This window comes from Phoca vitulina, unplaced genomic scaffold (genome assembly GCF_004348235.1).
Source record: "Phoca vitulina isolate PV1807 unplaced genomic scaffold, GSC_HSeal_1.0 scaffold3, whole genome shotgun sequence".
NCBI lineage: Eukaryota > Metazoa > Chordata > Mammalia > Carnivora > Phocidae > Phoca > Phoca vitulina.
In genome coordinates this window covers 39615988-39628098 of record NW_022589706.1, presented here as the reverse complement: position 1 = coordinate 39628098, position 12111 = coordinate 39615988, and the positions used below count along the sequence as shown (strand labels likewise).

General features: G+C 39.2%; 1 protein-coding gene across 2 annotated transcripts in view; it reads left to right on the top strand.

The window, feature by feature from the left end:
• The first annotated feature begins 2763 nt into the window (after positions 1 to 2763).
• AASDH (aminoadipate-semialdehyde dehydrogenase) overlaps positions 2764 to 12111 on the top strand; it is a 36535-nt gene continuing 27187 nt past the window's right edge. For both annotated transcript variants that reach the window (XR_004298862.1, XM_032400424.1), the window contains exons 1-4: positions 2764 to 2851; positions 5171 to 5445; positions 6955 to 7075; positions 10207 to 10523. Coding sequence is in view for 1 of the 2 variants with exons in the window: in XM_032400424.1 (XP_032256315.1) it covers positions 5216 to 5445; positions 6955 to 7075; positions 10207 to 10523 (668 nt within the window). In the remaining variant the exon portion in view is untranslated. The remainder of the gene's footprint in view (positions 2852 to 5170; positions 5446 to 6954; positions 7076 to 10206; positions 10524 to 12111) is intronic.

The following is a 12111-nucleotide window of genomic DNA, read 5'->3' as shown; positions in this document are numbered from 1 at the left end:
AGCAGGCTCCCCGCAGAGCAAGGAGCCTGATGTGGGACTCGATCCCAGGACCTTGGGATCATGACCTGAGCCAGAGGCAGACGCCTAACCGACCGAGCCACCCAAGCATCCCAAGGAGGTGATGTTTAAGCTGTGTTTTCATAGGGGATAAATGTTCATTGAGCAGACATGGGGAGAAGAAAGGGTATTTCAGCCTGAGACCCTGCCAAAACACAGGTGTGGAAATTTGATAAGGGGTTGGCATGCTCAGAAGATTTACTAGGGTCTTATCATAGCTGGAGCTTTCAGGACCAGGTATGAGGAATGTGGAGGGTAGGAGAGCAGTGGTTAACTGTAACAGGGTTAGATAATGAGCCATCTTGTTTACCTTGGTAGAGTCTGTCATCCTGTAGGCAATGAGGGACCACTGAAGGAGGTCTTAAGCAGGAGAATGCTATGATTAATCTGGTGTATGTTATAGAATGATCACTCTAGATTACCAGGTAAAAATGGTGTTTTGAACATAGTCTTCTGCATTTGTTTACTCTTAAGACCCCCTGAAAATGATAGTAAAGGGATATAAGAGTCCTAAACTCTCAAGGATAGAGGAAAAGATTCTGGAGTCAAAAGCAAAGGGCTCAGCTGATTTAGAAAAGCTAAATTCTAAACCAGCAGGAAGCAAAGCCAATAAACAATCCTATTTATATGACGGAACCCCTTAAGGAACTGAGAAGTTGGCTTCTGGAAAGAGGGGTGACAAGGGTAACTAAAAGGATTGGAAGTTCATTTAGGAATGAGTTCTATCCTTATGCCACTACCCGTCACCCCTGTATAGCCTAATTCTGAAGGCTTCTGTGTTCAGGAGAAAGTAAAATAATGGTTTTTTTCTTTTTAAAATTTTTTTAAAGATTTGAGAGAGAGCATGAGCTGGGGGGGCAGAGGGAGAAAGAATCTCAAGCAGACTGTCCACTGATGGAGAGCTCAACCTGACGACCCTGAGATCATGACCTGGGCTGAAACTAGGAGTTGGACTTAACCAACTGCACCACCCAGGCGCCTCTTTTTTTTTTTTTAATTTTTAAAATCTTTTTTAAAAGATCGTATTTATTTGAGAAAGCGTGCATGACTGGTGGGGAAGGGGCAGAGGGAGAAGCAGACTTCCCACTCAGCAGGGAGCCCTCAGAACCCTGGGATCATGACCTGAGCTGAAGGTAGACTTAACTGACTGAGCCACCCAGGTGTCTCTTCTTAATTTTAAGTGGGCTCCACACGCAGCGTGGAGACCAATGTGGGGTTTGAACTCTTGACCCTGAGATCAAGACCTGAGCTGAGATTGAGTTGGACACTCAACCGACTGAGCCACCCAGGTGCCCCTAAAACAATGTCTTGCGGCGCCTGGGTTGCTCAGTCATTAAGTGTCTGCCTTTCGCTCAGGTCATGGTCCCAGGGTCCTGGGATCAAGCCCCACATTGGGCTCCTTGCTCGGCGGGAAGCCTGCTTCTCCCTCCCTCTCCCACTCCCCCTGCTTGTGTTCCCTTTCTTGCTGTGTCTCTGTCAAATAAATAAAATCTTAAAAAAAAAAAAAAAAAAACCCCACAAAAACAATGTCTTCATATTGGAGGATATTAGGCACCTGAAATAGAATTAAGTGATAAATTTTATACTCCATTCTGAGACACACACCCCGAAACATACACCACAGCCCTTTTCTCTCAACTTGATTTTCAACAAATTGTCCCACAGACTGTTTCCAATCAAGTTTTAAATGTCCCACTTTTAAATATGTGCAGATAATGCATGACTACCAGACACGTCAGGAAGCCTCTAATATGAAAGAGTCCAAAACCAACAGAAGAAAAAAAGTAGATTGTACAAGGGGAAAAACAACTAAAACTATCATTAATATCCGAGGTGAAAGATTATAATAAAACCAACATCACTCTAGCAGCAATTTATTTTTTTTAAGATTTTATTTATTTATTTGACAGAGACACAGCAAGAGAGGGAACACAAGTGAGGGAGAGGGAGAAGCAGGCCTCCCGCTGAGCAGGGAGCCCGATGCGGGGCTCGATGCCAGGACCCTGGGAACGTGACCCGAGCTGAAGGCAGACGCTTAACGACTGAGCCACCCAGGTGCCCCACAGCAAAAAATTTAAAACCTGATCACTTCCTCTGCTATTGCAGAGTAGCTTAAAAATAAAATTATTTCCCTTGACATCTGTAATAATTTACATGTCTCCAACTGTAATAAGTTGGAAACCAATTGTTATTCAGGCGTATAGCTTAGGTAACTCCCCCCCCCCCATTTTATTTATTGCTCCTACTGAAAGCTGAAAATTTCTTACTCATCGTTTAAATCGGTCTCTTCCAATTAAAATGCCAGCCTAATTGTGACAGGGACCTCCTTTGCAGGCTTCATCACGGCACTCACAATCTTCCAAACTCCATTTCTACTCTGAGAAATTGTCAGATGGATTAAGTCCATTTACTATTGCATTTCACAGCTATTTCACCTTCCTTCACATCAAACCTAGACAGTATCTTTGCACTTTATGGGCTCCGAATTAAAGTATCTCGCCCGAGTTTAAATATGAAAGGGCACAGCTCTAAGCTGCTCCAAAGTCTATGCAAACCCTGTCCAAAAATCCAGCGTGACCACAACAGGTGTCTGAGCTGAGAGCAGTAGGCAAAAACACTGCCAGGTGTTGCCCGAGTTGGCGCAAGCCCCTTTGGGAGGGGGCGGGGCTTTAGGACACTATCTGCCCCCGGTCGCTCGAGCTGACGTCAATGCAGCGACGCAGAAGATTACGGGAGAGCCCGTGCCTCTCAGACCCCGGCGGCGAGTGCGATGGGTTCACTTTACGGCTTGCGGGTAACTGTTTTTTTAATATGTGTTGGGGGAGATTCTGGGTTCGGGCTTTTGGAGGGTCCGGATGGGCTAAAGCCTCTGCCGCAGTCGTCAGGCCTTCTGAGTCTCGCAGGAGGCGGCATCCAGCAGGGGCTTGTGTGAGGGAAGTGAAGTAGGGTGAGGCCTCGGGCTGGCTGTGCAGATTGGTTCAGCCTCAAGGCCACCGCCTCGCCTGGGATGTGTGTCAGTGGCGTCTGGCAGGTTGGTGTCCTGCAAAGACTAAACTGACCTGTGTGATCTCTCCAGAGTTACCCAGCCTCAGACCTCGGCTCCTTCATTCTGAAGGAAATAAATCTGCTCCACCTATTGGTTTGGAAGAGCAAATGAAAAAGCGTTGTGGGAGCTACAGAGTGCATTGTTATTAAATGTAGTTGCATAATGTAAATTAAGAAGCCAGTGGATACAGCAAAATAAAGTTTCTAGATTATTTAACTCTCTTTAAAATAACTGATAACTTGGGAAGAGAAACCCTTGGAGCGCGAGAATTTGTTGACACTCTTAAGACCTTTGATAACTTCATAAATAGCCTCTACTGTTACAAATGAAGTAGCGAATATCTTAATGATTCCATTACCTATAAAATCTGCTTACCAGATTTGCTACCCCCCCCCATGAGGTCTCAGAAATGTTTGGTGTCCAATAAGTATTTTTTTAAGTATAGTATTTTTTTTATTGGAGAGAATGTATTTGATTGTTAAAATAAAAACGTTACGCAATAGATCTTGCCTTAAGTCTCTGTAGCAACCACTGGGAAACTGGCAGTTAAAAGTAGAAAAACATCTGAATTACATAGATGTGTGGTGAGTGTTGTAATTTGTCATAAAAATGGTATTTTTTAAAGTTAACTTTATAATCTTGCCCCTTTGATGTCAGGTATTTTGGAGTATAATAATCAGAATGTCTTCATGTGGAAAATTAATGGCTGTAATTGTTTTTGCATTAAAAATGCATTTTGGGGGGATACATACAATATACCATTTTTGTGAAAATGCCTTAGAGTGTAAGCCATTTGTCTCTCTAGCAGGAGAGCGTAGCAGAAGATATCCTTCTGCACTGACTATACCTCCTGTGAAAAACGCATTTGGCATAATTAATGCGTGCTATGGACAGTCTTTATATAATGATCATTTGTGTGTATGAGGAAAAGTTTAAAATTTTTATCTTGTACATTACAAAAGAAAATATTTATAGAAATGCTTATTAAAAACTAAGTACCACAGTTATGTTTTTAAATTTTATATTTAGATAACGTGGCATTTTCAAACCTTATGGGTCTCAATGGTTGTTGGTTCATTTCGCTCTCTTTAGGAATATTTTGTTTACTAATTCATATAAATTAAATGATATAGGTAAAAGTTAATTTTATTTTGAATCAATGAAATCAGTTCTAATATGTATGCACAAGTAAAAAAAAACTAAAGTAGGCTACTTGGTAAATCTTACCTGCTTTTGAAATACAGAAAAGAGTTCACAGAAGAGAAAAAAAAATCACCTTTATTCTCAAGGAAATACTAGCAGTTATTTCTTCTAAATCGATGATCCCTAAAGTTTTTTTTTGATGAAATACTGTTTAAAATCTTTATATTTTTATTGAGAAGTCCAGACAATATTGTATTGATACAGTGCTTTGAGTTATAACACTATGGTTTAAATTTAAATGGATTTATTGGCAGTTTAAAAAGAGAGAATAAAGAGGTTATTCAACATTTATAAAAGTGACTTGATGTGACCTCTGAAGTATTATAATAAATAATATAGTTTATATATAGTGGACTAAAATTGGGTGGATTTAGGTAGTTTTCTTTTTCCTATCAAAGGTTTGTTTTGCTGTCACCTAAGTTCAGTTCCTAAAAGCACAGTTTATTTGAGTTAATCTTTTGTGCATGATTTTAACCACTTTATCTTAATCTGGAACGATAACCAAAGAAAAATGAAAAAATTAAGCATGTAGTGCTTTAAATTGAGTTTTATTGGTTAATTTTTTGTTTTTTCCCATTGTGGGCAGTTGAGAGAGACTACATATGTACCTGTTTCATTCTCCCCTGTGTATACCGCTCCTCTCCCAAATTTTCTTCCAGCACTGACCCAGTATTAGGTCAGGGGTATCAGATTAATTTTCAGCCTCATTGTTCTCACCACAGACCATTCCTGGCTTCTGAGATTAATAACGTTTTTGGTATATTTATTTTTGTGAGGAATAATTTATATAGAAGTTTCTCTCTCCCTTTCTCATCCTACTAGTTTCCCTAAAACTCCCTGTCCCCATAATATTTCTGTATATAGGTAGAGTTCTCTGCTGCCAATGATGTTTAGAGAAACTTCAGTGAAATGACTCTTCAAGAATTGGTGCATCAGGCTGCCTCCATTTATTCAGATAAAATAGCTGTATGTTTTGATGAGTGTAACAACCAGCCTCCAGTTTATTACACCTATAAGACTGTGGTTAATGCTGCTTCAGAATTATCAAATTTCCTGCAATTACACTGTACCTTTCAAGGAATTCGGGAAGTTGGTCTCTACTGCCATCCTGGGATAAACTTACCCTCTTGGATTTTAGGGTAATTGTTTTAATATTAAATTTTTAGTTTTCTAATCTAACTTATAATTCTTTAATACATAGAATATGTTGTAACTTACTATTCTGTTTACTATTTTATTTTTATGTATTGCTTGTTAGATTTTAGGCTAAAGGAATTCATATTTATCCCAAGATTATTATTTTTCTTAAGGATTTATTAAATTCTTAAAAGATTTATTTGACAGAGCACAAGCAAGGGGAATGGGAGAAGCAGACTCCCCGCTGAGCAGGGAGACCGATTTGGGGCTGGTTCCCAGGACCCTGGGATCATGACCTGAGCTGAAGGCAGGTGCTTAACCAACTGAGCCACCCAGGTGCCCCTACCCCAAGATTATTTTTAATCATTTAAGTTAGTTAATCTGAGTTTATGTAGGAGAGACCAGAAGTTTTCGCTAATAGAACACTTAAATATCTCCAAGATATAAGGGCTTCATTTGTCTGCCAAAAGAAAACAGTCATAAATTCTGTTATATTAGAGAAAACAAGTATTTCAGAAATATTGTAACTGTTTTTTTCCCCTGAGACTGAAGTTCTAGGTACTCAGGTATTCAGTAAGTGAATGAATTAATAAATGAAAGTTTTGAATGATGGTTCATAAAAATTGAGCTATGAACTGAGGAAGACACTAATTCAAAAAATCATTTGCAAAATGTTCATTAAGTTCCAGAATATTATCCTTATATAGTGATTTCTGTACTTGGGTTCTGCAGTAAATAAGAGCTGCTAAAGAATTAGAAAAGTTGATACTCATCCCACGGGATGTGTGTTAGTAGATAAATTGTATAAATGTAAAGCAAAAAAAGTTAAAATTTTACTTTCATCCAATCATTGACAAAATTTTATTGAGAATTTCCTACAAAAATCTATTGTCTCCAAAGTATACCTCAAAGTGCTTTTTTAAAATTTTATTTTGAAGTAATCTTTGCATCCAAAGTGGGGCTCAAACCCACAACCCCAAGATCAAGAGTCCCATGCTCTACCAACTGAGCCAGCCAGGTCCCCCTACCTGAAAGTACTTTTAGTTAAAACAACTAACTAATTTTGGATCTTTATTGCCACTTAAAAATCAGTTTTAAAGTTGTTTCCCTCCCCCTTAAGGTATCCTGGATTTGGTGAAATGTCATTTTTAGTATAGATTGTATTAATCTGCATACTAGTAAGTTACATATGGATATTTAGCTTATGTTATCTTAGTTAGATGAAGAAACAAGACTCTGCTACCTATTTGGTATTTTAGTAGTAGTGTTAACCAAGTATATTCTACTGTAATACATTAGCTTTAAAAAAATCTTGGATTTCTGTATATTAAGTGATAAAAATTTAATAACGGATATTCGGTCTTAAAGACAAAATAAAAATAACTATAACCAAAGATGTGTCAACAAAAATATTGGGCATTTCTGATATAGTCAACAGTAAAGTACGTAGAGAAATACTTAAAGATGATTTTCAGCAGATCTTCTATGCTGACTCTGTACTGTTTCTTTAGAATTCTCCAAGTCCCTGCTGCTTATGCTCCTCTTGATCCAGATGCACCACCAGCATTATCAACTCATTTTATGAAAAAATGTAATCTAAGTTATATTCTTGTTGAAAAACAGCAAATTCATGTAAGTGTGTGTATTTAAATTGGTTTTTTTTATGTGTTATGTTTATTTTTCAGTTGAAGGTTGTGTGTCTGTCCATCCATGTCCACCTTTTCTAACTCTGCAGTTTTTCAGTCTCAGCACTTTTGACATTTGGGTTGGGTAATTGTTGTGAGGAGTGTCCTGTATATTATAGGTTGTTTTAGCAACATCCCTGGTTTCGACCCCCTGGATGCCAGTAGCACCCTCCCCCCCGAGTTGTGACAGCCAAAATTGTCTCCAGAAATTACCAGATATCTCCTGGAGGCACCCTTTACCCCCTACAATCTGTTGAGAAACACTGCTCTATAGCATGAACGTGTGTTCTAGATGTATAATAAGGTACTGCATTGTTTCGAATTTCCTTTCTCTTTCCAAAGTTGTTTCTATACTAGGAAAATTTTATAATACTTGCCACAAATATAAAAGATAAGTGTTTCAATTTACAGTGGTCAGCAACATTAAAGAATTATAACCAGGCTTAAATTTTGAAAAAGAGATTAGCACTTTCCAGACTTCTCTGGAAAACTAAATTTATTTTTTAATTTTTTAAATGACTGCCAACCAAATACCTAGGCAAGGAACACTGCTTTATGGGTAATATTTGGTGTTAGGTGTTCAGCAAAATGCATCCCATGTTTCATCATTTTATTTGTAAAATATTTTTACCAAGGAGGAATAGAGCATTATAGAACATATATTTAATTTAGCCTGTTTTTACCCTTTTCCTATCTGAACCAATTTATATTTGAGGGTAACTTAAATACATCCACCTATGTATCTGTATGTGTGTGCATCTCTATCTGTATATATAGCAAAAAATATCAAGAGCTTGAGATATATGGAGGACTTCCTAGAGAATCACGGGTATTAAAGTCTCTAGAAAGAGACAACTGAGGTATAATAGGCTACATATAATGGGTTAACATTCTCTAAATAAACCTATTCGTGTCTAGTCAAAAGTTTTCTTCTCAGATTGGTTATTTCTTTGTTGATGTAAGCAAAACTAAAACGGATGTGACATTTTTCTTTTTTTTTTTAAGATTTTATTTATTTATTCAACAGAGAGAGAAGGAGCACAAAAGCAGGGGGAGCAGCAGAGGGAGAGAGAGAAGCAGACTCCCCACTGAGCGAGGAGCCCGATGTGGGGCTCGATCCCAGGACCCTGGGATCATGACTCGAGACAAAGGCAGACTCTTAACCGACTGAGCCACCCAGGCGCCCCGACATTCATTTTTCTTAACCTTGGTGAAAGTTTTATAAAATAGGTGGTTGGGTATGAGAATTGTCAGTATCAGGTATTCTTTCTAACTGCTTATAAGGAGTTGGGCACATAGAAAATCCCCTAGAAAGTACCTTGCTTCCTGTTCCATGACTTTGATGTAAGTGTTCCTCCTTAACACATGAGCAATCAAATATTTATTGAGCATGTATAATATGCTCAGCATCCACTAGAGCAGTGGTTCTCAGTTTTTTGTAATGCTGTCAGTAGGGGCACCTGGGTAGCTGAGTTGGTTAAGCGTCTGCCTTCTGCTCAGATCATGATCTCAGGGTCCTGAGATCGAGCCCCGCATCGGGCTCCCTGCTCAGCGGGAAGCCTGCTTCTCCCTTTCCCACTCCCCCTGCTAGTGTTCCCTCTCTCGCTGTGTGTGTCTCTGTCAAATAAATAAATAAATAAAATCTTAAAAAAAAAAATCAGTTGTTGAGGTTTATTGGACATACAATAAAAATCACCAATTTTATGTGTATATTTTGATGAGTTTTGACAAATGTAAACAGTTAGGAAAGCCGGTCACACCACACCTGACCCCTAATATACAACAACAAACAAACAAAACACTATAGGCTCTTGCATTGTGACCTTTTTCTCTCATTTCTCTTATTTTTCTCTCATTTGTCTTTTATAGTAATTTCTTTGATGTGAAAACTTGTTATGTTTCATTAAGCTGCTTTTTATCAACCTAAAAAGGTATATTCAAAGGAGCCTCACTTTTAGCATGTAAAAATTGAATTTAGCATCTTTTTATCCAAATTAAGTAAATCTGTATTAATCTATCTCCATCTACCAAATACCTGAGCCAGAAACTCTGCAGTCTTCTTAGACTCACTCTGTATCCAGAGAGTTACGCAACCCTATTGACTCTTGCTCATAGGCTCTGTCTGTCCACTCTTGTTGCAACAGACTAGTTCAGGCCTTATATGCATATCCCAATTGTTGCAAAAGTTTCATTAGAAGACCCTCACTTATCAAAAATCTTACCAATTACCAGTCTGTCCTTGATGGAGTAAAGTCTAGACTATGCTGTTGCCACCTTCAGTTGGATCTCATTGCTTATAAGGTGCTTATAAGGTTAAGGTGTAAACTCATTAGTATTGAGTATATACAAAAGGATATTAAGGATAGCATCTCCTCTTCTACTTACCTTCTCCCTCTCCCCCAGTTCTTCAACTTATTGGAATGGTTAACATTCTCCACAACATTAGCTTTCTCGGGTCGTATACTCTGCATTAGGTGTTTGAATAATAAAGTACTCCACTTCATTTGGACAAAAGCTTCTTATAACCCAAATATTACATATGATGTAGCAATCTCAGACCTTCCAGACAGAGTTAAATTCAGTCTCCTATTCCCATTAACATTTCAAGCATATTCATTGTCATAGTTGCCCTACAGTTGTATGTTTTTATGTCTTTTTATTTTGAAGGTGACATTGAAAATAAAGACAGCACTTTATTCTTGCAGGTTTTGTTTTGTTTTTTTTTAATTTTATTTATTTGACAGAGACAACAAGAGAGGGAACACAAGCAGGGGAAGTGGGAGAGGGGGAAGCAGGCTTCCTGCCAAGCAGGGAGCCCGATGTGGGGCTCAATCCCAGGACCCTGGGATCATGACCTGAGCCGAAGGCTTAACGACTGAGCCACCCAGGCACCCCTATTCTTGCAGGTTTCTAATTTATTTTTTTAATCCCTAGTTATATAGAAGTACTCAAAACCATGTTGAAGGAGTAAATGAATACTTTGTATTACTTCTATGTAAAAAAGAACCTCTTTTTTTTTTTTTTTTAAGAACCTCTTTTAACATATTTATACTGTGAACTTTGTTCCCCATGTAACAGAAATTCAAATCTTCCTATGAAGTATTATTGAATTATGATACACTTAAAGAACATAATGACCTAGTACTCTTCAGACTTCACTGGAAAAATGTTGAAGGGAGCTTGATGCTAAATGACAGAAAACAGAAATATGAAAAAGAAAAAACGGCAGACAACACAAATTCTGGGAACAGCAATGAAGAAAAGTCAGATGAGCACCTGGATGTGAGGCTAAATCATTGCCTGGCCTATGTTCTCCATACATCAGGCACTACAGGGATACCTAAGATTGTCAGAGTCCCTCATGCATGTATAGTGCTGAACATCCAACATTTTCGGTGAGTTCTGTCCTTCAAATCCTTCTTCAAAACTTGTATTTTAAAGTCAATCAGAGAAAGACATGTATCATATGATCTCACTGATATGAGGAATTCTTAATCTCAGGAAACAAACTGAGGGTTGCTGGAGTGGTGGGGTGTGGGGGGGATGGAGTGGCTGGGTGATAGACATTGGGGAGGGTATGTGCTATGGTGAGCGCTGTGAATTGTGTAAGACTGTTGAATCACAGACCTGTACCTCTGAAACAAATAATACATTATATGTTAAGAAAAAGGAGAAGATAGTAGGAAGGGAAAAATGAAGGGGGAAAATCGGAGGGGGAGACGAACCATGAGAGACGATGGACTCTGAGAAACAAACTGAGGGTTCTAGAGGGGAGGGGGTGTGGGGGGATGGGTCAGCCTGGTGATGGGTATTAAAGAGGGCACGTATTGAATGGAGCACTGGGTGTTATACGCAAACAATGAATCATGGAACACTACATCAAAAACTAATGATGTAATGTTTGGTGATTAACATGATAAAATTAAAAAATAAAAAAAAGAAAGAACTTGTATTTTAAAGGGGAAAAACATTTTTTTAAGGATTTTTATTTATTTATTTGACAGAGAGGGAGAGCACAAGCAGGGGGAGTAGGAGAGGGAGAAGCAGGCTCCCCGCTGAGCAGAGAGCCTGATGTGGGCCTCTATCCGCAGGTCTGTGGGATCATGACCCGAGCCGAAGGCAGACACTTAACCAACTGAGCCATCCAGGCACCCCGAAAACATTTTTATAAGTAAACTACCCCCGATGTGGGAGTTGAACTCATTGCATGTTCTACCAACTGAGCTAGCCAGGCAACCCAAGGGAAAAATTTAATTTTTATTTATTTTTAAATTATTTGAGAGAAAGAGAGAACAAGCAGTGGGGAGGAGTAGAGGGAGAGGGAGGAGCAGACTTCCTGCTGAGCAGGGAGCCTGACACCGGGCTTTATCCCAGGACTCTGGGATCATGACCTGAGCTGAAGGCAGATGCTTAACCGAGTGAGCCACCCAGACACCCCCAAGGGAAAAATTTTAATCTCTATTCTTTATAACTTTCTCTAAAGATTGATTCATTTATTTGAGAGAGCACGCACGTTGAGTAGGGGGGAGGGGCAGAGGGAGAGAGAATCTCAAGCAGACTCCCCGCTGAGTGCAGAGCCCAACGTGGGGCTCAATCTCATGACCTTGAGATCATGACCTGAGCCAAAATCAAGAGTTGGATGCTTTAACCGACTGAGCCACCCAGATGCCCCTGTTTTTTAGAACTCTTGTTCCTAAATTGATAGTCATAAGTAATTGGGGCTCTTGTTTTGGCTATATCTAAACTTTAATTCTTTGCAGGCTAGGACTTCACCTCTCTGATCCAGACCTGGAGCCAAACAGGGAGCAAACAAATGATGGTTGAAGCTTTGCTTCTTAATTATTAATAGGAAGGAAGTGTATTCCTGGTAGAGGTACAGCAGACATATGGGAGAAAGAAGTTTGGCTTGCTAGAGTGTATCAGGGCAGAGCTGAGGAAGGAGTGGGAGGGCAGGAGCCATGTGACCTGAGGGGGCAGGAGCCT